The sequence below is a fragment of the Anolis carolinensis genome, chromosome 5, assembly GCF_035594765.1.
Source record: "Anolis carolinensis isolate JA03-04 chromosome 5, rAnoCar3.1.pri, whole genome shotgun sequence".
Taxonomy (NCBI): Eukaryota; Metazoa; Chordata; class Lepidosauria; order Squamata; family Dactyloidae; genus Anolis; species Anolis carolinensis.
The window spans coordinates 170,321,137-170,346,455 of NC_085845.1; the positions used below are offsets into that span (position 1 = coordinate 170,321,137).

Here is a 25,319-nt window from a genome sequence, read left to right on the forward strand (position 1 = left end):
GAGCCGCTCTGCGCAAGCGCAGGAAACAGAAGCGCCCGGGAGCGAATCACCATCCAGGAAACAAAACTGCCGGCTTTCAAATCCTCCGCCTCCTGTGAACGCCATCATCATCATCCTCCCCCTCTTCTCGAGAAGCGGCGGTCGAGGCAGGAGCGGCGACGTGACGGGCTGCGGTCGGGGACTCCGCAGGTTCGGGGGTTTGATTTATTGCAGCACGTTTGACAAAGCGGCGGGAAGAAGCGCGGGAGGGTGAGTTAATTTTCCCCAGAAATTAAGTTTCCTCGCGTTCCCGGCAGTTTGAGAAATAAAAGACACGCTTGCGTTTGGCCCTAGGGTTACACGTGTGGGCGCATACACACATGCGCGCCGTGTCGGTACACCTGTCCTGTGCTATTGCAGACCAGGAGTGGAAAGCCAAGCTTCCATGCTCTGTCAGCGTACTTCCTACCTAAAACTGATCCGTTCCTTCCGTATGTGACGTCACGCCCCGTGGGCCCAAAGGCTTTTAAGTCTCAGTCTTGAGGAAAGTATGACTGGGTTAGGAAGCGGTTTCATGCTGCGAAATGTTTGGGATGCTGAAGTAAAGCGACCCAGGGAATGGAAAGGCAACAATTTGTATGAAGGTTGCTGTGAGTTTCCCGGGCTGTATGGCCATGTTCCAGAAGCATTAATCCTGACGTTTCGCCCACATCGATGGCAGGTATCCTCAGCGGTTGTGAGGTCTGTTGGAAAACTTTGCAAGTGGGGTTTATATATCTGGAAAGGCCAGGTTGGGAGAAAGAACTCTTGTCTGCTGCTGGCAAGTGTGAATGTTTCAATTAATCACCTTGATTAGCATTGAAAAGCCTTGCAGCTTCAAAGCCTGGCTGCTTCCTGCCTGGGGGAATCCTTTGTTTGAAGGTGTTAGCTGTCCCTGATTGTTTCATGTCTGGAATTCTTCTGCTTTCAGAGTGTTGTACTTTATTTACTGTTTAACTGTTGAATGGAGAAGTGATGAGACGGCTCAATTGTTGGTGGAGCCAAACTCTGTAGGTCAGCAGAAACATGTGAGGAAAAGGGGCCTTTTGAAATAATGTATGTTTGGAGCTTTGAAAGAGATTACTAGCAGGTTTTTTTTGTATTGTGCTCAGGAATTAGCACAAAGCTGTTGTACTGCAGTTGCATATAAACACAAAGTACTCTACAAAAACATTATTTCCTAAAGCTGCTACCTGATTGTTCCGGAGAAAACCAAAATGAGAGGGAATGCCAGCTGTGAACCTCATCCTCCACCTCCAGAATGGCCTTTACCCATCACAGTAAACTCACCCATAACTGGCAACCATGGGGACTGGTAGATGCTGGATAAATGTAGTTTTTGGTTGCTGGAGAAATATTATTAACAACTGGCCTAACTAGTACTATACCCCATCATATACTATACCAGGGGTCCCCAAACTAAGGCCCGGGGGCCGGATGCGGCCCTCCAAGGTCATTTACCTGGCCCCCGCCCTCATTTATAATATAATATTTTTATATCTGTTTTAATAATATAATATATTGTATATACATATGATATTGATAATAATGTTATCATTTTATACAATATAATACTAATAATAATACCATATATTAATTATATGTTATATATTACATATAATATTACAGTATAGTGATATAGTTCAATATAGTAATATATCATGCTAATATTGTGCTATGCTAATAATATAATATACTGTATGTACATACAGCTGCTTTGAGTTCCCTTCGGGGTGATTAGGGTGGGATATAAATGTAGTAAATAAATGTAGTAAATGAATAAATAAATAATTTTCGACTTAAGCTCGCCCAAAGTCTGAAAAGACTTGAAGGCACACAACAACAACAATCCTAATTAACCTGACTATCTCATTGGCCAGAAGCAGGCCCACACTTCCCATAGAAATCCTGATAGGTTTATGTTGGTTAAAATTGTTTTCATTTTTAAATATTGTATTCTTCTTTCATTGTTATTGTCGTTGTTTTACACTGCAAATAAGATATGTGCAGTGTGCATAGGAATTTGTTTGGGTTTTTTTTCCCCCAAATGATAATTTGGCCCCTCAACAGTCTGAAGGATTGTGGACCGGCCCTTTGCTTTAAAAGTTTGAGGACCCCTGTACTATACCATTAACTCTCTATGGACTTGTTGAAAGCAAATTAAGACAAAAACAAAAGTAATGTAACATTTCTGCTAAAATAGTTTTGTTTTATTTAAATATTATTTTTCCATCTATTTGCTGGTTGCTTGAGAATTCTAGTTAACTGAGAGTATATTGAATAAGCTTCCATGTTGATCATCAACACTTATTGATCTCCACGAGTCCCTTCGAGAAGATGGTAGCAGGATACAAGAATAAAGTTATTGTTGTTGTTATTGTAACTTGACAACTCTAGGCTTGTTAAGCCCAAGTTTAAGTTCTCTAGAACAGTGGTTTTCAACCATCCTAATGCCACGACCCCTTAATACAGTTCCTTAAGTGGTGATCTCCAAACATAAAATTATTTTCGTTGCCATTTCATAACTAATTTTGCTACTGTTATGAATCGTAATGTAAATATCTGATATGCAGGATGTATTTTCATTCACTGGACCATATTTGGCACAAACACCCGATCTGCCCAAATGTGAGTATTGGTGGGGTTTGAGGGGTTGATTTTGTCATTTGGGAGTTTTAATTCCTGGAATGTATAGTTCACCTACAACCAAAGAGCAATCTAAACTCCCACCAACGATGGAATTGAACCATATTTGACACACAGAACTCCAATGACCAACAGAATATACTGGAAGGGTTTGGTGGGCATTGACCTTGAAATTTAGAGTTCTAGTTCACCTACATCCAACCTTCTCTGCCAAAAGGGTTCCTAAGACCATCAGAAATATGTGTTTTCTTATGTGTTTGGCGACCCCTCTGACACCCCCCTCGTAACCCCACCAGGGGTTCAGACCTCCAGGTTGAGAAACGCTGCTCTAGAACTTCCCCAAAACAAGATGGCAAGATGACAGTTGATGTTATTAGTGTGTTGAAAATTCTCAGAAAATAAGGACATTCTCTCCTAATGGTTTCATGTCAGTGTTATATATTTGAGATGGAAGAAGGGGCAAGATGAAACCCAGAGGAACTCTGTAGTTCAGAATTAGCCAATTGCAGCACTTTGTGGGCATCTATTTTCTGCCCCTAGAATCTTCTACAGGCAGTCCCTGAGTTACAAACATCGGCTTACAAGTGACTCATAGTTAATAATGAGAGTGAGACAACAGGAAATGAAAGAAATTCACTCTTGAAAGAGTTATCATGGGGAAAAGGTGTCTCCATTGAAGCTTTATCACCAATCCATGCTTCCACAACAAACCAAAATGTTCAGAAATCCAATCATCGCAGGGACAGAAAGTGAGGTAAAATCTTCTGAACAGAGGCACAGACAGCAAAACAAATCCCACAGGGGTGTTAACCTTTATGCTTTCCAAATCACACACACAGATATATGGCTGGAGTTAGGAGCCCCCGATGGCGTAGTGGACTAAAGCCTCATGACCTGAAGGTTGGGTTGCAGAGCTGAAAGCTGCTAGGTTTGAATCCCACCTGGGGAGAGTGCGGATGAGCTCCCTCTATCAGCTCCAGCTCCATGCGGGGACATGAGAGAAGCCTCCCACAAGGATGGTAAAAACATCAAAAACATCCGGGCGTCCCCTGGGCAACGTCCTTGCAGACAGCCAATTCTCTCACTCCAGAAGCGACTCAAGTTGCTCCTGACACGGAAAAAATAATAATAATATGGCTGAAGTTACACTTTTTAAAAAATTTTATTTCAGCTTACATATGTCAGCTCTCTCACCCCAAGTATTGCAACATTTATACGTAATATTTCTTGTTTTAGCCTAACTTCTTCTGATTCATGCTTCTGACATTCCATATTCCTATATGTACTTTCAGCTTGAGTCCAGTTGCATTATCAGACATTAGTAGCTACTTGTAATTGTCCTCTGTTCTACCCCAGTAGCTTGCTGAGTATCTTTTAATATGGGGTTTTCAATTTCTGGCACTGTTTCTTGCTTCATCATAGGGTTTTCATGGTAAAAGCCATTCAAAGCAAGTTTACCATGCCTCCTTTTGCACATTCCTAACAGGTGTTAGTTATGGTGATACTGCTATTATCTCTTGAGAGATCCTCCACCAGTGTGTCTCTCACACATCTTATTAGTGCTTCTGTTTGGCCCATTTAGTTTGGCTCCTCAGCAAAACTCGATCTGGTGTGGGAAGTCATGCCAGAGTGTTGCTAGCATCTGCATAACCTCTTGCCTCCCCGGAGCCCACAATCCCACCACAATGGAAAGGGTGGTGCCAAGGTTGAATCATTGCCATGTACTTAACTTGCTGTAGTAAGCTGCCTTGAGCACGTGGAGATGCAGGTTATAAATGTGTTTTGAAAGACCAACATAAATACTTGAAAGGATTACCACTGATCACAGGTGCACTGCTTGCCTCTGGCATTGTGTCCACTGACGCAAGGAGTATGTGAACTGACAAATGCATCTATTAATGTCCCCAAGTTTGTGATGGCCGCATGCCAAGTAGGTTGCTTCCCTATTGATCTTATATAAGAAAAAGCTGGATCTCATTACTAGGAAGGCAGAATTTGATATGCTTGCAGTAGGTTGATTATTGTTTTATTCTAAATAAATGTACATGTAAATGATGATGTTTAAGAACATAAAATGCAGCTTACTTGATTAGACCATACTTTTTGGTATCTTACACACAGCAGGCAATTCACAGGAAGCCCAAAAGCAAGGCTGGAAAGCAGTCTCCTGTTATTTATTCCCAGCAACCAGTATTCCAATTGGGTATTGTGTCCCAACCTGAAGATGCTGTTGCATTTGGTTTATTTAACTAAAAACCGTGTGTCAAAGCAACACATTAAGTCATGATTCAGACTTGGCACAGGTGCTTTACGATGTAGTTAACATAATATTAATGCCAATAAGGTATAATTAGTTCTGTAAGGGAACGTGATACCTCAAATCTAAAAATAGTGCGAAGGTGATCTTTTAGAATGCTGTAGCAAAGATAGTGTTGTAGGCATGCTCTGAAATGAGAGAAATAATATTTCTTAATATTTAGGCAATAATAGATATAGAACATTTTGAAATAACAAAGATGGCATAAGGGGCCTCACAGGTCACCTGGGCCAACCCCCTGCTCAATGCAGGATCTCTAGCTAAAGCCCCTGTGTGTTCAGCACACAAATGAAACATAAAATGCTGCCTTGCCAATTTAAAATTGTTCCATTTCTCCATAATCTACCCGACAGTTGTTCTAAGTACTTGTAAGCATTGGCTCAATTGTGACACATCAATTTATTTAAGAGCAATCCATAATCTTTCATGATCTATACCAGTGGTTTTCAACCTGTGGGTCCCTAGGTGTTTTGACCTACAACTCCCAGAAATCTTAGGCAGTTTACCAGCTGTTAGAATTTCTGTGGACCCACAGGTTGAGAACCACTGATCTATACAGTCAGACTTTGCTATAATCTCTACGACATAATGGTAGGCAGTTTTTCTTCTGATATATGGCATCTAAATACCCTGAAGGTATCAGATCCCATGTGATGTTGGAAGCGAAGGAGATCCAGGCCTGGAAAGTATTTGGGTGGGAAGGTTATCAGGGAAGACCAAGTGCTATAGGGTAACTTCAGAGGAAGGCAGTGGCAAGCCACATGTAAATGTTCTTTGCTGAATAAACCCTATGAAATGCATGAGGTTGCTGTAAGTCAACAGAGAACTTCAAGGCTTATGCACACACAAGCAAGAGCTTATTTGTTTCATATGTCATTCTAATTCTGTTTTCATGCCACACAATCCAAAACTTTCTTTTTGCTCATAGCAAAAGGAAATCAATTACTTTCATTATTAGGCAATGTCTATTACCATATTCCTCTTCAAGTTTAGATTTGTATTGGTGTATCGCATGATGTCAAATTTGTGGAAAATGCTTCTCTGAAGCAGAGTTCCTTGTTTCAACATCATTCAAGGTTTGATAATGCCTGCATAAGAACCTGAACAGAGAATCATAGTATATTGTTGAGGAAATATTTATTTCATATGCCACTTACAGAAGTAAATATCAGAATGAGTAATCCACTTTTTAAAATAAAATAAAAACATGTATTTTCCCTGCTATGGAATTTTTCATTTTCTGACTACATCCCAAGTATTAGGATACTTAATTATGAAGATGAATTGTGTGGCAGTCAGGAATTGGACAAGAGAAAATAGATATGTGTTGAATAGATGTGATGCTAATGTGGACTTGAGCTTCTGGGTTCTGCTTGCCGGTGATTTTTTTTTTACTCAAGCCAATGTGTTTGATCCCTTGTTCTAGTTCTTCCCGTCTTGTACTTTCAGTCTTCCGTCAAAACATGCTGACTCGGAATGCTAAACCAAGCTGCATTATTTATGTGGAATTTAGCAGAATCATTGTGATATACACTAGGAAACTCTGACCTCTTTTCAGTAGCTGTTTTATAATCCATTGCTATTAGAACTGGCATGTGGTGGGTTGGGTAATTTTTGTTCTTTTATTTTCCCCAGTGACACGTGGCATATTCTGCTTGCTTTAACTTATATGTGTAAATACAGTATTGCTATTTTCACAGGGTATATTCACAAGGATGTTAGACTGTTCTGATCCCTTCTTTTATTTTCTGGTAACATTGTATATAATGTGAGGAAGTAAGACCTTATTATCATGTTGAACTTTTACTTTTATAGTGACTTCACCCAGAGTTTGGAAAGATTGTGTTTGGGTTACAACTCCCAGAATCCATCAGCCAATGTAGTCCAGATTGACCTTGCTGGCTGGTGTATTCTGGGAATTGTAGTTACTTTTTCAAATTCTGGTTGCCCCCTTGCCTTACCCCTTGGTATGCAAAATCTCTTGCTCTCTTTTTATTGTGCACAGTAAAACTATAAGAGAAGAGAGCAAGGGCTTGAACTATATAATCACTTTGTTATGAAACAACATATTCAAAGTACTTAATCATAATTTTAAGCTGCCTAACATTATGATTTGTCACAAAATGGCTAGAATCTACTCCCTAGGAATTATCCTACACACTCCAAATAGCTGATAGATAATATTTTTTTCTTTTCTTTTCCCAGCATACTTCTCAACTGGCAACAGCAAAGGTTGGCACAATCCAGAAATGGCCTCGGAAGACATAACAAAATTGGCAGAGTCACTTGCCAAAACCCAAGTGGGTGATGGACAGCTGAGCTTCAAAGGCAAGAGTCTGAAGCTGAACACTGCAGAAGATGGTAAGAGGAATAGCACTGCTGCTGGTGTCACAGTTTTGATTTTACCTCCTCAAGAGAATAGATCTTGCAAAAATACAGCCCAGAATATGTGAGGGTTTTGAGTGCTAGACTATGCCTCTGGGAGAATACCATTTTAATCTCTTCTAGCCATGGAAACCCAATGGGAGACCTTGGGCAAGTCACACACTGTCAGCTGTAGTGGGAGGTAATGGCACATTCATCTGAAAAGAAATCCCTATGAAAACCACATGATAGGGTTGCCTTGTGTCACTATAAGTTGTTAGCAACTTGAAGGCAGACAACAACAGAAACATTATTGGACTAGACTTCTGTAAACATGAATTTTGGCTAGAAAAAGAATAGGTAAGCTGCAGCATCCCAAATACTTTTGTATTTTAATTGTTTCATGTTAATGATAGGAATAGATGGGTAGAGGTAGAAGAGCACTGAACCAAATTTAAACCTTTATTCCTATATACACACATCCAGTTCTCTCTTTTCAGAACTTAAACTGACTTTAGATTGTGCTTTAAGATCCTGGTGTGCTCTAATGAAATAGGACTTACACACTTCAAGGGTTTAATTGCTGCAGATTGTTAGTGCAGGAAGCAATGGAATTCATGCTCAGGGAAATATCTTGTTTATGTTTTGGTTTATTATGTTGAGATATACTAACCTGGATCAGGCCCAAGGGCAACCAAATGGAATAGTAATGCCTGAATGATTGTTTGTCAGTTTTTGTATGACTATAGTATAGTAATCCAGCCCCTCAGTCTCATATTTTAAATGAGTTGAATAAAGCATCAAATAGTGTCTGAAAAGAGACTCACAGATTTTATTTCCAGGGTCTTACATGTCTTGTGAAGGTAATGGAACTAATAAAAATGTATTTAAAAGTTTAATCAGCTATTACGGTTCTGTAATTTCTATTGTTCTAATATCTTTGTTGTTTTGCCACAACTCATTTTCATAAGTTTTTGTTGAAGACAAGGAGAATTATGCTGAAATTGAGTGGTGGGGGGCTGCAAGGATATGGAATGGAAACTTCAAGGACCATTGGATATGATTGAGGTAGTGTAGATATTATAGGGATTCTATGCAAGCCTTTCACTTTGCTCTTTTCTCAATCATGAGGACAGGTCACTTGTTTTTTTTTTTAAAAAAAAACAAAAACAAGTGACCTTTTCCAGATTCATACATTTGATTCTGATCCATATTTTGTATTTAGATCTTAAGAATGGATGATTTAGAAGCACAGCTCGGGCTGTGGTGCAGGCTGGAGGGCAGCTGCAATCAATCACTGCAATGAATCACTCTGACCAGGAGGTCATGAGTTCGAGGCCCGCTCGTCTTTGTTCGATGTTAAAAGGCATTGAATTGTTTGCCTATATGTGTAATGTGATCCGCCCTGAGTCCCCTTCGGGGTGAGAAGGGCAGAATATAAATGCTGTAAATAATAAATAAATAATTTTTTTTCCAATTTGCTCTTCCATGACAAAACCTTTACTAGTTATAGTTGATGCATAGATCTTTAGCTAAACTACATTGGCACCAAGCAGGCAGACACCTGTATATCTGTATTTTATTTTAAGTGAACCAGATGTATGTTGTATGTTGCTTTTGTATTGTCTGTCTTTGATAAGGCCAACTGGCTAATCAATAAATTGTTGTTGTTGTTATAAAAAGGCACAGAAGGTGAATGATTTAGAAGATATTTTCCAAGGTTTCATGAAACATTTGTAAGGAGCATGGCATCTCTGCACGTCCAGTTGTTATTGTACTGCAACTCCTATAGTCACTTGGCCATAGTATTTGGGTTTGCTGGGAATTGGACCAAGCTTAGTAATTGTTTCTGCAGAGCTTTCAAAACACTAATATACCTCAACAGTCACTGTAAGAACTGAAGTCTTTATTTTAGAAAGAAATAATACTTTTCTTCCTCCTTGCAGCTGAAGAAGTGATTAAAGAGATTGAAGAGTTTGATGGTTTAGAAGCATTGCGCCTAGAAGGCAACACAGTGGGAGTGGAGGCAGCAAAGGTCATTGCCAAGGCTCTTGAGACAAAATCTCTGCTTAAGGTGAGAATTCTCATAAAAGAAAAACAGTGGAACAATGGAATAAGGTCTGCCATGCATAGTTAAGCATTCTCCCGCTTCCTGTACACCAGACCTAATTGTTTTATACTTGAATGCCCTTCATTTAATGGCTGGGCAGGATGAGAGAGCAAGCAGGCATCCCATTGGCTTAATTCCTGCATCAGGAAGAAGACATTATCGTTGATTTCTGTAGATCCCACTGGAGATCCAGGATAATGTTTTTTCTTCCGGCAGAATGGAGCTGACTTGCTCCTCTTATCGTCTGCTAGTCACTGAATAGCCATGGGTAGGAGTGACCAGTTCAAAGAAGAGGCAAGTGACTTAGATTGTACTGGATGGAAGGGATTATTTTCTCTAGATATCACAGCCCAAAAATTACACATACGGGTGTGAATAGCAGTTACTCCTGCATAGGTCCCTAACAGGACACCAGCTAGTATCCTCCTATAGTTTCGGTTAAAGTACTGGTGTGGAGATGTGTCTTTTACTTACTCCCTGATTAGCAGATGAAAGAGGCTTAAAACCATTTGGTGGCATTGGCAGGCACAAGACAATACTACAGCTACATTAGCTGTATTGAATTATGTAAGCATTTATTCTAGCAGCTTCCACAATTGATTCTGAAAAATACAAATCACAAAGAAATTAGTTTTCATTAGTACGACTCTATTAACTAGGTGGGAACCTGAAGTTGCAAAGTCTCTATGCAGATTTCTCCTTCATTTTTTTATATATTGTAGGGCCAAATATCACTACATTATTTGGAGAAACCCTGAAGAAAAGGGCAAACTGGTAGTGTAAATACTGATCCATATCCATTGTTCCAGAAAAAGGTATTTTTCCAAAGAACCAACAAAATGTTAGGAAGATGGTGCAATACACTCTATGCCAACTCTTGCTATAGGAATGATTATACTGTACAGCCGTTTCCACTCTTTTGCCCCAGATCGCTTAACCACTTGTACATGACAAATGTAACTATTTCTAAGGGAAGGCTGATGACTGTGTGGGTGAATCGTATTTTGAGCTTGCTGCTGTGTCCTAATTTGTGTAAGTTGCTGATGCAACTTCTGTTATCAAAAATTTGTTTTGGGGCATGAGATGGGGTGGAAAGCCTTAAAATATGTGAAGTACAATATTTTCAAGATGGAAGTTCAAATGTAGGACATTTCCAAATGCAATACTTCTTCTGGAGTTTAGTAGTCTTCATGATTTTCTTAGTTCTCATGTATCAGTTCTATATAGTACTAAATACATGTTGCATTGCACAATGAAATGACTGATATTTAGGGAACAAAAGTCACCACAGAATCTGTGTAGTACTGCCTATTTTCACCAAATTTTTCCCATTATCTATACTGAGTATAAATAATGTGCAATAAAGCCCGTATGATGTTTAAGCATATAATATGTATATAAAATGGGTTTTTATTGTAGAAGTGTCATTGGAGTGACATGTTCACTGGGAGACTGCGGTCAGAGATTCCTCCTGCTCTGGTAAGTGCAACTTTGGCTTTTAATCTGATCCTCTGTCAACTTCATAATATTTAAGTGTGTGTTTTTAGTATGGGATTATTCTGAGTTTAAAACGCAGGGTAGCAGATTACAGCCAATCCCCCGAGTTACAAACATCCAACGTACATACTACTCATAATAGGAATGAGAGAACAGGAAGTGAGAGAAATCTGACTCTTTGAAAGGAAATTTACTCTTGAAAGAGTTATCATGGGGAAAGGTGTGTCTACTGAAGCTTTATCACCAATGCTTGTTTCCACAACAAGCCATTTCCCCCCAAAATCCAATTATCACAGGGACAGAAAGTGAGGTGAAACCTTCTATATGTTATGTTCTAGAACATCATGTGCTCCTTTGTAAGAAAAGAGACATAGTCAATTGACCCTAAGGCTCTCTTGCAGATATCCCTTGGAGATGCCCTAATTACTGCTGGCTGCCAGCTAACAGAACTGGACCTGAGTGATAATGCCTTTGGCCCTGATGGGGTGCGTGGGTTTGAGCCCCTGCTGAAGAGCCCAGCCTGTTTCACATTACAAGAACTCAAGCTAAACAACTGTGGGATGGGCATTGGCGGTGGCAAGGTAAGGCATATTTCCTGGGTCTGTTCAAATGCATTGTAGAATCTTGGATTCTGGTTTCCCTGGTGACTTGTTTTCATTCCAGTGTTCTTGTTGCATATTGTTACCTTGATGGAGCTTCCATAAGCTGTTCAGAAAAATGTGTTTGGAGGGGAATGGATTGCCTTATGATGGCTACTCAAGAACAAAACTTGACTCAATTCTTTTGCTTGTCATAGAGGATTCTTGGAAGAAGCAAAAGATTTAATTGGTCAGAGTGGATAAAAAAAGCCATGTTTTTATCTCACATGCAAAGAAGTATGAGCTGAGGCTACATAACAAAACCATTACATTTTACTGACTTAAGGTCCCTTCATGATGTTGCCTTGAGAGATATGTAAAGTTTCTATGTGACGTAAAGCAATATGAGATTTTATCTTTGTAAATCTAGTAATTTCTATTGTTGTTTTTTTTAAAGATCTTGGCAGGAGCTCTGAAAGAGTGTCACAGAAAGTCAAGTGCTCAAGGCAAATCTTTGGCTTTGAAGGTATTTGTAGCTGGAAGGAACCGCTTGGAAAATGATGGTGCAACTGCTCTTGCTGAGGCATTCAGTGTAAGTACAGATAACAAGGGCTTGAAACAAAATTGTTTAACTGAATAGTTGTTCAATGAGAAGGAAAAGTTTTTCCATGTTAAGGCAGCCATATGAATATTATTTGAAATCTGACATAATTAAATGCCATTTAAAAAAAGATGCTACTCTTTCTTGCATTGAACAGTTTTAGGTGTTGGGCAAATTTGCTGATATATCAGCCATTTGGTGCTGCTTTAGGTCTAGCGGTTGATAGTAATGATGTCACAGTGGCTGTTTCACTGGAGCAACAGCCAATTACTTTTACTCTCAATTCTAGTGTAACATAAAGAGTGTGATGGACACTGTATTGGTCCAATCGGTTGTAACAGCACAGCAAGAGGAAGTGGTTATTTGTGTATAGAACTACTTAAATTTACAAAGCCTCTGACAAAGATCTTTTTAACAAACTCTTTGATGTCTGCTCTGCCCCCTCAGGTTATTGGGACTTTGGAAGAGGTTCACATGCCACAGAATGGAATCAACCATCCAGGAATTACAGCCCTAGCTCAGGCTTTTGCAGTCAATCCTTTGTTGAGAGTGATTAACCTGAATGATAACACTTTTACTGAGAAGGGAGCTGTGGCCATGGCAGAGGTGAGTTCCTTTCGGTTATAACTTTGCTTGTAAATATTAAAAGTGATTTGGGGTTACAAGTCTCAACAAGATGTAGGAGAAATATCACTCTGTCAGCATTTTGTCTTTCATGTTCTGAATTTTCAATTTTCTGCATTCTTTGTTCTTCTCAGACACTGAAGAAACTCCGACAAGTTGAAATCATCAACTTTGGTGACTGTCTGGTGCGTTCAAAAGGAGCTGTTGCTATTGCTGAGGCTGTTAGTGAAGGACTTCATAAACTAAAGGTATTGGTTATAGCTTAGTCTTGTTGTACATTGTTGTAAGCCAGCCAGAAAACTATTATTGGGCAACATAAAAATTAGCTGTCACTTATTTGGGAATACATAGTTGCTTCTGATGTATGGAGAGGGGTTGTAAAGTAGAGAAATAAAGAAGGACGTGTTTGGTTGGTTGGCAGTGCTCTTGCTGGATGTCAGTTGAGCCAAACTGTAGCCTTAGTAACAAGCATCCCTGTAAAACCATTCATTTGTCTTTCAGGAGCTCAATTTGTCCTTCTGTGAAATTAAAAGAGATGCTGCTTTGATTATTGCTGAGGCTACTGAGGACAAGTCAGAGTTGGAGAAGCTAGATCTCAATGGTATGGAAGAGCATTGGTGTCAACAGTGTGCTCTAGCATTAGCTAGGCGCTTGCTTCCAAACTGTCAGCTGGTTATTTCAGATAGTTACATAAGATTGCTCTAGTTCCTTCTTCAAGCTCTTCTTTTGCTTGACAACTTCCGAACTTTCCTTCTGAGGTTCCTGATTTTCCAGCTTCCCTAACTCCTGTGATCTCCTTCCAAGCTTCCAAGCTATGCAAACTTTCTCATAGGTTTTTAGGGCCTGTCCTTGTGCAGGTCTGTGTTAGTCTTTGTGAATATTTTGTACTTTCACAACAGCTTGACTGATAAGTGTCAAGACTGCAACACATGCAATTATACTATGGATGTTTTTTTTTAAATGTCCCATATCACTGACCTAGCAAACCCACTTCATTTGAATTCCCTTCAGAGAACAAATCCTATACCTGGGCATCCAGGTGAAATCATAAGGCATTTGTTGGCAGTTCTTTTATACCTTTTAACAGGTGTAGATTTCTGTCAATGTATGTTTCTATTTTCTACCTTTTTAATAGGTAATTGTTTTGGAGAGGAAGGCTGTGAACAACTTCAGGAGATCCTTGAAGGTTTTAACATGGCAGAGGTGCTTGCATCCCTAAGGTAAAGTATAAGAAGTTACCGTACAGTAAGTTGATGTTACAAGGAGGGTGCTAGTGTACTTGTGAGTTTCCAGTGAGTTTCCAGTAGGCAACAGGCCTCTTCTTATGTCTTCACGTATAGTTCTCAGATTTTCTAGTGCAACTGAGTATAAGTAGTATTTGTTAAAAGTCTGCTTGTCTGGCAGTGCTAATGATTTTACTGTTGTTTCTTATATCCATCACTGCAAGAATGTGATAGAAGAAAGAGTTTAGTTTTATACTATCCAGTTCCATCTTTTGGTTTTAACATTTTGCTCTTAAAAATATGCATTACACATATGCTTCCTTTGAACGACTTGTTTGCTATGGCTGCTATTCATGATTGGGCCCAATGAATCATTACTGATGTGGCAAAAACCTCCTTTCTATGTCTAAACAATGTGGGCACATAAAGATTTGTTTTAAGGCTAATAAAGTTTCCTAGAAACATCTGGGAATTGGAGTGTTCTTAAAATAGAGTGCATCTTGAACTTTTTTATGTGGAAAAAGTGGCAGTTTTATGACTGCAGCAAATTCAGAAGTGGGGGATTCGTGGGGGAAATAGAAATGGGTGAAATCTGGCTATGTTTGTTCCCTCCTTACCATCAAACTCTTGAGACCATACCAGTGCTCATAAGTGGGCCTTGACTACACAGTATTACTGGATGACATCAGGGATGGGTGCTGAGAGTTGAATCCCATCCCTGAATTCTGTTTAGGGTTGAGTTTAGTGGCAAACATTTCTGTCCTTGAATAATTTTAAGGACCAATACTGTTTGGAATATGTAGCATTTTTGCAAGTTAGGTAGCTTTTGTTATTGTATCATTTCTTAAAGTGTTATGTCTCCAGATAGCTTTTACATTATGCAAAATTATTTTGCATCAGTTTGGACTTGTTTGTTTTTCATAATTTATACATATAAAATGTAATGTTCATTTTAGTATGGAGTAAACAACAAAACCACTGAACCAAATCACACCAAATTTGGCTGCATCCAAAATATGTCTTTCAATTAAAAAAACCTAGAAAAATAGTCCAAATTACAGAGGATGAGGAAGACCCTTTCTCCCCCTAACTGCCAGTTAGAAAGGTAGGCTCTGCTGCCTTTAGCCCCCCCCCCCCCCCCCGCTGCCTTTAGGCTTCGCCTCCTTTGTATCCTAGCAACTCCCTCCTTATATGGCAGTGTGTGATCTTGAGTCCACACTGCCATATAATCCACTTCAGTGTGGATTTTATACAGCTGTATAGAAGGGGCCTCATATAATCCACGTCTAAGCAGAGAATATAAGATTATAAATATAATATGAAATAATTACTGTGGTATAATAATACAGAACAATATAATCTCCAAAACCAGGACAGTAAATAAAGAGCAACACTCTGAAATCAGGGGAATTGGGAATTCCAGAAAGGAAACAATCAGAGCCAGGTAACACTTCCCAACAAAGGATTCCCCCCAGGCAGGAAGCAGCCAGGCTTTGAAGCTGCAAGGCCATTAAATGCTAATCAAGGTGCCTAATTGCAGCATTTATACCTGCCACACCGAGACTATTAATTGCTATTCAAACTGGCCAACCAAGGATTCCACAAGGTAGAAAGCGGCCAGGTTTGCAAGCAGCAAGACTATTCAGTGCTTTTCAACCTGGCCAACCAAGATTTCCCCTAAGTGAAAAATCCCCAGACTCTGAAGCCACGAGACTACTCCATCCCATTCAACATGGCCTAGCAAGGATGCCCTATGTAGAAAGCGTCCAGGCTTTTAAGCTGCAAGACTATTCAATGCAATTCAAGCTGCCCAAACAATGATTCCCCTACAAAGGAAGTAGCCAGGCTTCACAGCAGCTCTTTGATTGAGGGTGCTACTCCAGCTACTCCAGAAAAAGGCCAGGCTTTGAGGCTGCATGGCTATTCACTGCTATTCCACCTGGCCAACAAATTATTCCCATAAGCCACAGCAACGCATGGCCGGGCAAAGCTAGTGAATCTATAAATCTGTAAACTATTCTGTGCTAAATATCACAAAACTGTATGCAGTGTGTACAGTTATTCTTACACAAATTATTCCACATAGTGATGATGAAGGAGAAGATGATGATGAAGAGGAAGAGGATGATGAAGAGGAAGATGATGATGAAGAGGAAGATGATGATGAAGATGAAGATGATGATGAAGAGGAGGAAGAAGAAGAAGAGGAACAACATCCTCGGGTTCAGGAAAGGGGCCAGGGAGAGCAAGAATTGCTTACACCACAGAAAATCATAGAGGCACATGTAAGTACATTGTTTTTAGATTAAGAGAATAAATTGCTGTATATCTGCACATTGCTGTGTGGCAGGAAACTGTTGAAAAAAATTTTCACACCAGTTTTCTGTGCAGATATTTCCAAAAATATATTGTGGATCAGATTAATTAATGAATACAATTTGAGGCAAACTTCATGGTTTCAAAATTACTTTCATAGGTGTCTGGGTACCATATATACATTTATAAATTATGTAGCTGCATAGCTATTTAAGTGTCCTAAAGTGAGTCTTATTATCTCTTTCAGTTTCTTTATTTCCCTAAAACTTAATTCATGTAAAAAAAATATGCTGTTGAGTTGTCGTATCTTGCCAAAGTCAGAAGTGCTCTAAGAAAACATAATTTCTGAGCTTGAACTTTTTTGAATATAGCATTTGAACCATATCAAGTGCACTTTATATATAGTATCATGTTTATCTGGTCAAATATGTAAATTCACATACTTTTGATTTTTCAAATAATATCTGAGTTATTTTGTCAAGAGTTCATACATAACATGACAAACTTTTCTGTTGTGTCTGCTAAATATATCTAACATGCTAAATCAGATCTCTTTTGCTTTAGGGCACTTAATTTATTTTTCTTGAAAGGCCATATGGTTTGCATGGATAGGTGATAGGTTTGCATGGAGTGGCAAGCCCGAACAAGACGCCATTCTGGTACCCACTTGTTTTCTCTGCTAGCAGGAACAGTTGAATAAACCAAGGCATGTGCTTTTCTGGTTTGTTCACCATCTGCATTTCCTTTGTTGCGTTCCTGCCAAATAACCCATGTTGTATTCCTTGATGATTTCTTTGGCATGGTGGAGAGAGAGAAACTGGATTGCTGCATTCAGAAGTAATAGTAAACCATGAATGTAAGATCCATCGTTTGTTCAGCTGCTCTTCTTGCTATTCTCAGGATGGCACAGAAGAAATCCACCAGATTGGGGTTAAGCCCTGTGTGCCAACTAGACAGCAGTCCACCATTTTAAAAAAATTATTCTCATTAGGACCACTTTCCTCCTCCATCCGCTTTAAATAACCTGATTAGAATTTCTCTCCATTTCATTAAAACGGAGGAATAAATATTTGGCAAAATAATGTTTTTGTTTGAAATGGAAAAGGAGGAAAGAGAGGCTGAAATGCAAACATGTTTGGTGTATGGTCTCATACTCCCTTCAGTTGTAAATGTATCATTTATAAAGCCTTCATTGATGTTAGACAGGAATTCTATTAGTTAATCTCATTTACAGAAGATCCACTCAATGTTTGAATGGTGTCAGTACATATGTAAATTAATGCACTGATTCCAACACTGTAGTTGGGGGTACGATTATTATCCAGACCTTAGTTTTACTAATAGTGGGAATTTTCCTTGAGTATGTTGGTTTGGATCTAGATTTAGTCATACTCATTGAAACAATGATGTTTTAAGTTAGTTGTGATTACATCTTGATCCAACTGTTGCAGCCACTTCTGTTCTGGACCAGCTTTTTCTTTCAGTTTTCATCCTTAACATCTTTTGGTGAAATGTGCTGATTTTTCGAGCTCTCTCTTCCCAGGATGCTCCTCCAGTGTCTTCTCCTCCTCTCCCTTCTGTGGATGTTGGCACTTTCTTAGCTTTCCCATCTCCAGAAAAACTCTTGCGACTGGACCCCAAGTGCTCAACACTGATAGCCCAGCAGGTAAGCCATTGGAGTTTACTCCATTTGTAAGTAAATGCTCTCCCTGGTCAAGGTTATTGTTATCACCTTTTTAGCTGAAGTTTCCATCCAGCGAACCTTGTAGTATAGTCAACTTCCTGTGTCCACTTGATGCATCCATAGATACAAGCTTCCACACCTTGAAGATATATTTGTTTTAAATTCCAAAAAGCAAACCTTGATTTTGCATTTTATGTAAGGCAGTGGTTCTCAACCTGTGGGTCCCCAGGTGTTTTGGCCTACAACTCCCAGAAATCCCAGCCAGTTTACCAGCTGTTAGGATTTCTGGGAGTTGAAGGCCAAAACATCTGGGGACTCACAGGTTGAGGACCACGGATGTAAGGGTTGCCATTTTACTACACCATTGTATGCAATGGGATTTGAGCATCCATGGATTTTGGCATCCACAGGGGTTTAGGGAACCAAACCCCAGCAGATAGCAAGGTTCCATTGTATTTGTCATTACTATATAGAAGAATGCCTTGCATGTAAATATAAAAGGAAAACATTAATCTCCAGATGCTGTAGTGGAACAATGCATAATCACATGTGTTATAAAATTGGAGACTTGTGCAAGTGTATTAAAGTAGACTCACAATTGAAACACAATAGTTATTTAAAGCATGGTTCATGTTCCCTTTATGCTGTGTTTTACACTGAAAATAATTTTAAATCAAAAGGCTTTGTTTAGGATATTGAAATAGACCCATAAAAATTAATCACCCTGCTTCATTATTTGATGTATTTTGTTCACAGAGATCCATCTGTTGCTGAATAGTTTCCCCTTTTTTGTGGAAAAACTTCCTCACTATTGTAAACTGAAGCTGCCATGTTTTGATTCTGGAGTTTTGTTTCTTTTAGACGGATACATCTGATGCAGAGAAAGTTGTTAAGGTTTTTCTGAAGATCTCCTCTGTCTTCAAAGATGAGGTACCAATAAAAACAGCAGTAAATCAAATAACAGGTAAGGCTGTCTTTCCTTTGTCTAAACCTGATCACATTCAGGTTCTTTCCCTTTTTGGGACCCTTACTAAGGATGGAAATTGAGGCTTATCACATCCTCCTTGTGTATAATTGTTGGGTGGCCTGAGAGCCAGCATGGCATGGCAGTTGGAGTGCTGGACTGGGATTGTTGGGGACCAGGGCTTGAATCCCTGCTCAGCCATGGAAATCCACTGGGTGAGTCAGTCTCTCTCAGTCCCAGAGCAAGACTTTGAAAAACCTGCCAAGAAAACGCCATAAGGTAGCCTAAGGATAGTGATAGGTGTTGGGTCAGTTTGAAAAGGAAAAAGGATTTGAAATGTAAAGCAGCAACAACAGTTTAGCAGATCAGAAGCTCACAACCTCTGAGGATGCCTGCCATAGATGTGGGCGAAACGTCAGGAGAGAATACTTCTGGAACATGGCCACACAGCCCGAAAGACATACAACCACCCTGAGATCAGAAGCTTTTTGAGCTAGCAATAGAGTGAATGAGTTTCAGCAATTCAGGAGCATCATCAAGCTTAAAAAGTTGCAAAAGACTTTATAGAAAGAACTAGATTTCTATATAGGAAAGTTAGGGCCTAGCTATCTAACTATCTCTCTGCAAACATCTTGTGTCTCTCTCCATGCTTACAAGTAAAGAACAAAATGGAGGACTTTGAGGCTTGCCATGTGGCTTGAAATTTTGAATAAAGAAGCATGTCCCTGGGAAATACCAGTCTTAACAAACAGGCAACAGCATGAGAGAAAGAGACAGATTTAGACAAAGAGGACAATGGCGGAAGGTTTTTTCCTGAAACTTAACTCATCTGCCTATCTATTTCCTTGATGAGGACTATAAACTTGTGCAAGATGTGGTTGAGTTCCAACAATAAGTTATAAAGAACTTAGAGGAGCCCAGTGTGCACAACACATACACACACACAATTGTGTTTAGCAAGTGCAGGTTTCATGTGATGGTGATGATGATGATGATGATGATTTATTCATTTCTATCCCACTTTTCTCCTGTGGGTGGGATTCAAAGCGGCATACACCATATAAAATTCATACAAATACATCCAACCACAATACATAATCAGTTAAAACATCATATCCCGATATAAAAAAAACCAATTAACATATCAAATAAAACTATTTCAGGTGGAATCTCCTTTCCTGTAGTTTGAAGCCATTGTTCTGCATCCTTGTTTGCTCCTGCCCTGCGGACTAAGACGCGGAACAAGGGCTTCAAACTACAGGAAAGGAGATTCTACCTGAACATCAGGAAGAACTTCCTGACTGTGAGAGCTGTTCAGCAGTGGAACTCTCTCCCCCGGACAGTGGTTGAGGCTCCTTCTTTGGAAGCTTTTAAACAGAGGCTGGATGGCCACCTGTGGGGGGTGCTTTGAATAAGATTTTCCTGCTTCTTGCAGGGGGTTGGACTGGATGGCCCATGAGGTCTCTTCCAACTCTACGATTCTATGATTCTATTTAAAAACTTACAGCAAGCACAATTTAAAGATATTCATAACCTCTGGGTGATCCTGGGTGGTAATATGTAACTTGCAGAAATTGTTGCAGGATAACTCCCCATCAGATTTAACCAACATATCCAGTGTAAGAGATGATGGGAGTTGTAGTCTAACGAGATCGAAAAACCTGTATAACCCCCTGCCTGCCTGATAGAGGCTGCCCCATGGATATTACTATCCATGGGGCAGCCTCCTGACACCTGTCATCATGTGGCAAATTTCAACTTCAGTGGATCATCAGAGAGATCACTTAAATGGCTTTAAACATTAAAAAGATCAGCATGGGTTCAATCTCAGAGGAAGGATTACTCCTTATAACAGGCACCAGTCCACTTTACACCCTGCTCTATCAGTGGCAAAGGGGATTTTGAGAGAGTAGCATGGCCATGGGCCATTAGATGATCTCAAGATCTGCAGTTGGAGAATCAGTCTGCAAGGGTTAATGTTTCATATTAATGTTTCGTTAATTGCTAGTCGATCTTCTGGTGTCCAGTGCTGTGATTGGAGGCTCCATGCCCTTAAAATGAAACCTGTCGCTGTCTCTTTTTAGATGCCCTGATGACAGCAGCATTTTCATCAGCTACCTTCAATTCTAATGCTTTCATTACCAGCCTCCTGATTCATATGGGATTGCTCAAGGTGAGATGAGAAGGAGGTGAATTATGATCACTGTGATGTGTGATCTGTATTCGGTTTTTTGGTTGTTTTTTTTTTTTACATCTTTGTTGTGAAAAGGACAAAGATTTATCAATGATCTGTGGTTGAGGAACATATTCTTGTCTTCTTGACCAGACAAGCCTACTTTGTATATCTTGTGGTGAGAAATACTGTGAAACTGATCTTAAAATACAAGTAATGTGATGGGTTGTATATTTTAATCTGCTTTTGTTCCCCACTTTGGTTCATGAGGTGGGGAGGGGCAGGTAAGAAGGGTTTTTTAAATAATCTAATTATTTTCATAGCATAACAGAAACTATACACTGCAACAATTGCAAACTAACAACTTTGCATAGACGAAGCATGAATCAAGCACTGATTGTGCAGAAGAAATAAACAAAAAGGTGTATCTTCAGTGCCCCTAATAGATGTACTCTTATTTGGGGGTGGGGAGTAAAGCCAATGTGGCAGTCAGATTTCTCTCCTTTACCAGTTCTGTAAAGTCAGGAGAGACCCCTGGGTGGGAGTTTTGGAGGATGGTCAGTTTTAAATGTCATTTGAATTGTGTTTAAAATAACTTTATATACACACAACTATTTGATTTTTTTAATTGTATTTGTTTTGTTTTAAATTGTTATTAGATTGTGTGGTTCTTAGCCGCCTTGAGTCCCAATGGGGAGAAAACCGAGATATAAATAAATTAAATCATTTTAAATTAATAAATAAATAATGGGCATAGGTGTTTTAGTGCTTCCTTACTGTTGCTTAGGTAAAAGCATAACTGAGATTGTACAAGGTGTCTGCTTGTGTTTTGAAATGCTTGGGGTGGGACTTCAGGATGTTTGCAGAATATTTGAAATTCAATATGATCAAAAGAGAGAGAGAGCCATTCCATTTGGATAGGTAATTTGCAAGTCTGAGTAAATGTTTCTGGTGTGTCCCAGGTATAGTTGTTCATTTCTATCTGACTCCTTTCTTCTTCCACTTTCCAGGGAGAAGAGAAAATAAAGGATTTCCCAAGTCTTCACGGCCCTCTGATGGCATTAAATCATATGGTACAGCAGGATTATTTCCCAAAGTCACTCGTCCCAATTCTCATGGCTTTTGTCTCAAAGTAAGTGATCCACAACAGAGTTAGGCTTCAATCCACCATCCCCTCAGCATATTGTAAACATTCACATGTGGAGCTACACAGGGCCCCTCTGATTTACTAAGAATCCCCTGAAGCTGGTTGATAGGCAGCAGGAGTGCAGGAGCACCTGACCACATTCCCACAGCCAAATGCAGAATTTTGACATCAGTGCCGAAACACCTGAAGGACCCAGGCTGATCTCATTGGTGGTCTCAGTATTTCACATATATAGTCAAGTATTTCTGTGGTTCAGACTGCTCCTTTGTGGCCCAAAAAGGACATCCATACATAGGAAAATGGTGCACATGTAGATAGATCTGATTTGTTCATTATATACAGTACTGCTTGCTAATACCACGGTTTCATGCCAAATATAGTTGGTGGAATTATTGTTGAGTATTAAATATTTGTATTTTAAAAAGGCATGCAAACTCGGATAGACTTTTCCTGATTTCGGTCCTCTATTTCACAGTCATGACCCCAAATGGGGTCCTTTTAGCTCAATGTTGAGGTCACAAAAATTTGGCAACAGTAAAAGGTTTTTGATGCCACCCGTTCACACAAATCTGTTAGCAATAATATGCAGCGTTTACAGGCAACTCTGCAGAAAAGGCTTTGGTTGTACTCCACAAAAAGGAAAATAGTCTGTTTTTCAAGCCTTGCAAATGCTAAGTTTTAATCAGTAAATGTTTTATGCTTATTTTATATATCTGGGGTGACATAAAAATTTCTTGGGTGAAAAGGGGTCACGAGTGGAAAAAGTTTAGAGGTTCTGCTGTATTTATTTTATGCCTCTCTTCTGCTATTATCACAATCCTACTTTGTGCTGTTACACTTTGCCCCACTTTGCTACAGGCCATAGCAGCCTTTAGCCAATCTCCTTTTTAAGCATGTTGTGTTATATAGTTTTCTATAGAGCATGTGTGTCCCACCCAGGTCCCATGGGTGAAATCCAGCCCTACATGTCATTTTATGTGACCCTCTAGGTGCTGAACTATAACTCCTGTATTCCTTCTCATTAGATATTAGGAGTAGAGTTGATGGGAGTTGTAGTACACATTTGGAAGGCTGCAGTTTGTACTGTTTAGTCAATTATTGGGGTTAGGATTTAAATGCAAAGCTTAAGGATATGATGTCTGACATCAAAATATCCTTTAAGATTTCCCCAACCTCAGATCCACAAGTGCTGTTGGGTTACAGTTTCCATCATTTTCAGACTGCATGGCAAATAATAAAAAAATGACGAGAGTTATCATTCAATCACATCTGGTAAATCAAACTGGGTTAAAACTGTAGCAGTGGTTCTCAACCTGTGGGTCCCCAGGTGTTTTGACCTACAACTCCCAGAAATCCCAGCCAGTTTACCAGCTGTTAGGATTTCTGGGAGTTGAAGGCCAAAACATCCCACAGATTGGGAACCACTAAACTAGAGGATTCCAAGGCTAGAGAACATCTCATTCAAAATAGCAGGTCTTAATTGCTTTTGAGGTCATCTGTTGTTTGAATCTTTATACAAGTGAAATTATCATCCTCTTTATATTTCCGTTTTCTTTTACCAGACCCAACCATGCTTTAGATTCCTGCTCTTGTGCGCGCCACTTGCTGCTACAGACTCTCCACCATCTGTAAGGCAGAGGCATCCCTGCCCTTCCTCCAGTCGGGACACGCATCAGAGCACTCTTAGCCTGGAAAGGCAGCAAAGAACTTATAGGCGAGGCATTGTCACCAGGATGCCTGGTTGCCTTCTGCTAAAACAAGATTTGAGGAACTCTGCCATGTGTTTATATTTTAATGGTTTTGTGTTTCTTTAGTTGTTGCTTTTTTTAGTTCCCTCTTTCCAAAGTGAACTCTGCATTACCCAGTATCTCTCTTTTTGGAGGGAAGGGGGAATGGTTTCTCTTTCTCCAAGATGAATTCTCCCTCAGCTTTTCTACATGTGGTTTCGCTGGAACTTCAGGACTTGACGAAGATCCCAAAATATATTGTTAAAAAACAGCCTCCCTTGGGGTAATAATGACATTTTGCATATAGCTTAATTACTGCATTGTGTTCTCAGTATTAAGGTTTTTCCTTCAGGCTTGGGCCAGCACCAATCATAAAATTTTGCCTTTTTGAGGGCTGTTTCTTAGCCTTCTAAATGTATAGGATATGCTGTATATAGTCCTAATTTGGAGATATTTTGTTTCCTATTTGGTTTTCATGTGTGAGCCTTCATCTCTATTTTTTATTAGAAGGACTGATTATGGGTGGCCTGCATAAGATGTTGCTTCACATACATAAATATGTGCCCAATTAAAAAAAAGTTTTGGTTCACAGTAAGCATAATCAGTTTTGACTCTTCTTCTGATCCTTTTCTATTTATCATTTCTCTTTCTGCTGCTTCTTAACTGATGAGATTTATTGTTTATGATATGCCAGATTCTGTAAAACTTGTGAGTAGTGATTCCATAAATGAAACTAGGTTAATCAAGAAGATGTAGAATTAAAATAAGCAGAGTCCTTCGTATCACTAAAATAACAGTAACTATTTCACTGCAATTTTAGCTATGTTGGAGCCCAATTTTATTGCCATTTAACTATTTTCTGGTTCAGAATTGAATTTCATTGCAGTTCACTATGTTTCTTCTTTTTTACATCCTGTTTAAGAATAAGAAGAGAAAGAAGCATGTTTTTATCTCACATATTTTATCCAGCCGTCATTATGCTAAAATAATGCTTTGGCGTTGTTGTGCTGTCCCTGCAATGGGACAAAGAGAAGGCAACTTTTTAGAAAAATAATTAGAGCAGTTTTCCTGCAGTGGAACAGATTTATGTAATTGCTATATGTTTCATTGGAACTTACATAGGAACATCCCTAGTGGGCTGGTTTAAGAAGAAGATACAGAAAATGGACCTATTCTGCTTGCCTGTAAAAGCAAATACTTCTGGGTGCACTGTGTAGATCAATCTCAATCATATAAATACTGTCTTTCAATTTAGAAATATTTTACCCTCAATATTACCACTATTTCTGTGGGGAAATAACTTCTCTGTTATTCAGCTGGTGTTTTAACC

The 25,319-nt window shown here is 39.4% G+C and overlaps 1 protein-coding gene across 2 annotated transcripts; it reads left to right on the plus strand.

Moving 5' to 3' along the window:
- The first annotated feature begins 1 nt into the window (after nt 1).
- rangap1 (Ran GTPase activating protein 1) lies at nt 2–24,584 on the plus strand. 2 transcript variants are annotated; one of them, XM_003220989.4, is made up of 16 exons: nt 2–249; nt 7,187–7,342; nt 9,292–9,419; nt 10,875–10,934; nt 11,354–11,533; nt 11,988–12,122; nt 12,579–12,737; nt 12,890–13,003; nt 13,257–13,356; nt 13,891–13,975; nt 16,065–16,263; nt 17,838–17,960; nt 18,840–18,942; nt 21,027–21,115; nt 22,126–22,247; nt 23,825–24,584. In XM_003220989.4, the coding sequence occupies exons 2-16, from the start codon at nt 7,231–7,233 to the stop codon at nt 23,892–23,894; spliced, it is 1,779 nt and encodes a 592-aa protein (XP_003221037.2). In that variant the 5' UTR covers nt 2–249; nt 7,187–7,230; the 3' UTR covers nt 23,895–24,584. The 2 variants fall into 2 exon arrangements, with proteins under 2 accessions (XP_003221037.2, XP_008108950.2); XM_008110743.3 differs by having other exon boundaries at nt 2–189.
- Nucleotides 24,585–25,319: the final 735 nt, after the last annotated feature.

Excerpts from the sequence above, each read along its gene's own strand:
- rangap1 (XM_003220989.4), top strand. The coding sequence starts at position 7,231 with ATGGCCTCGGAAGACATAACAAAATTGGCAGAGTCACTTGCCAAAACC. Across the intron at positions 11,534-11,987 it reads TGGGCATTGGCGGTGGCAAG|ATCTTGGCAGGAGCTCTGAA; the intron begins GTAAGGCATATT and ends TTTTTTTTAAAG. Across the intron at positions 21,116-22,125 it reads TTCATATGGGATTGCTCAAG|GGAGAAGAGAAAATAAAGGA; the intron begins GTGAGATGAGAA and ends TCCACTTTCCAG.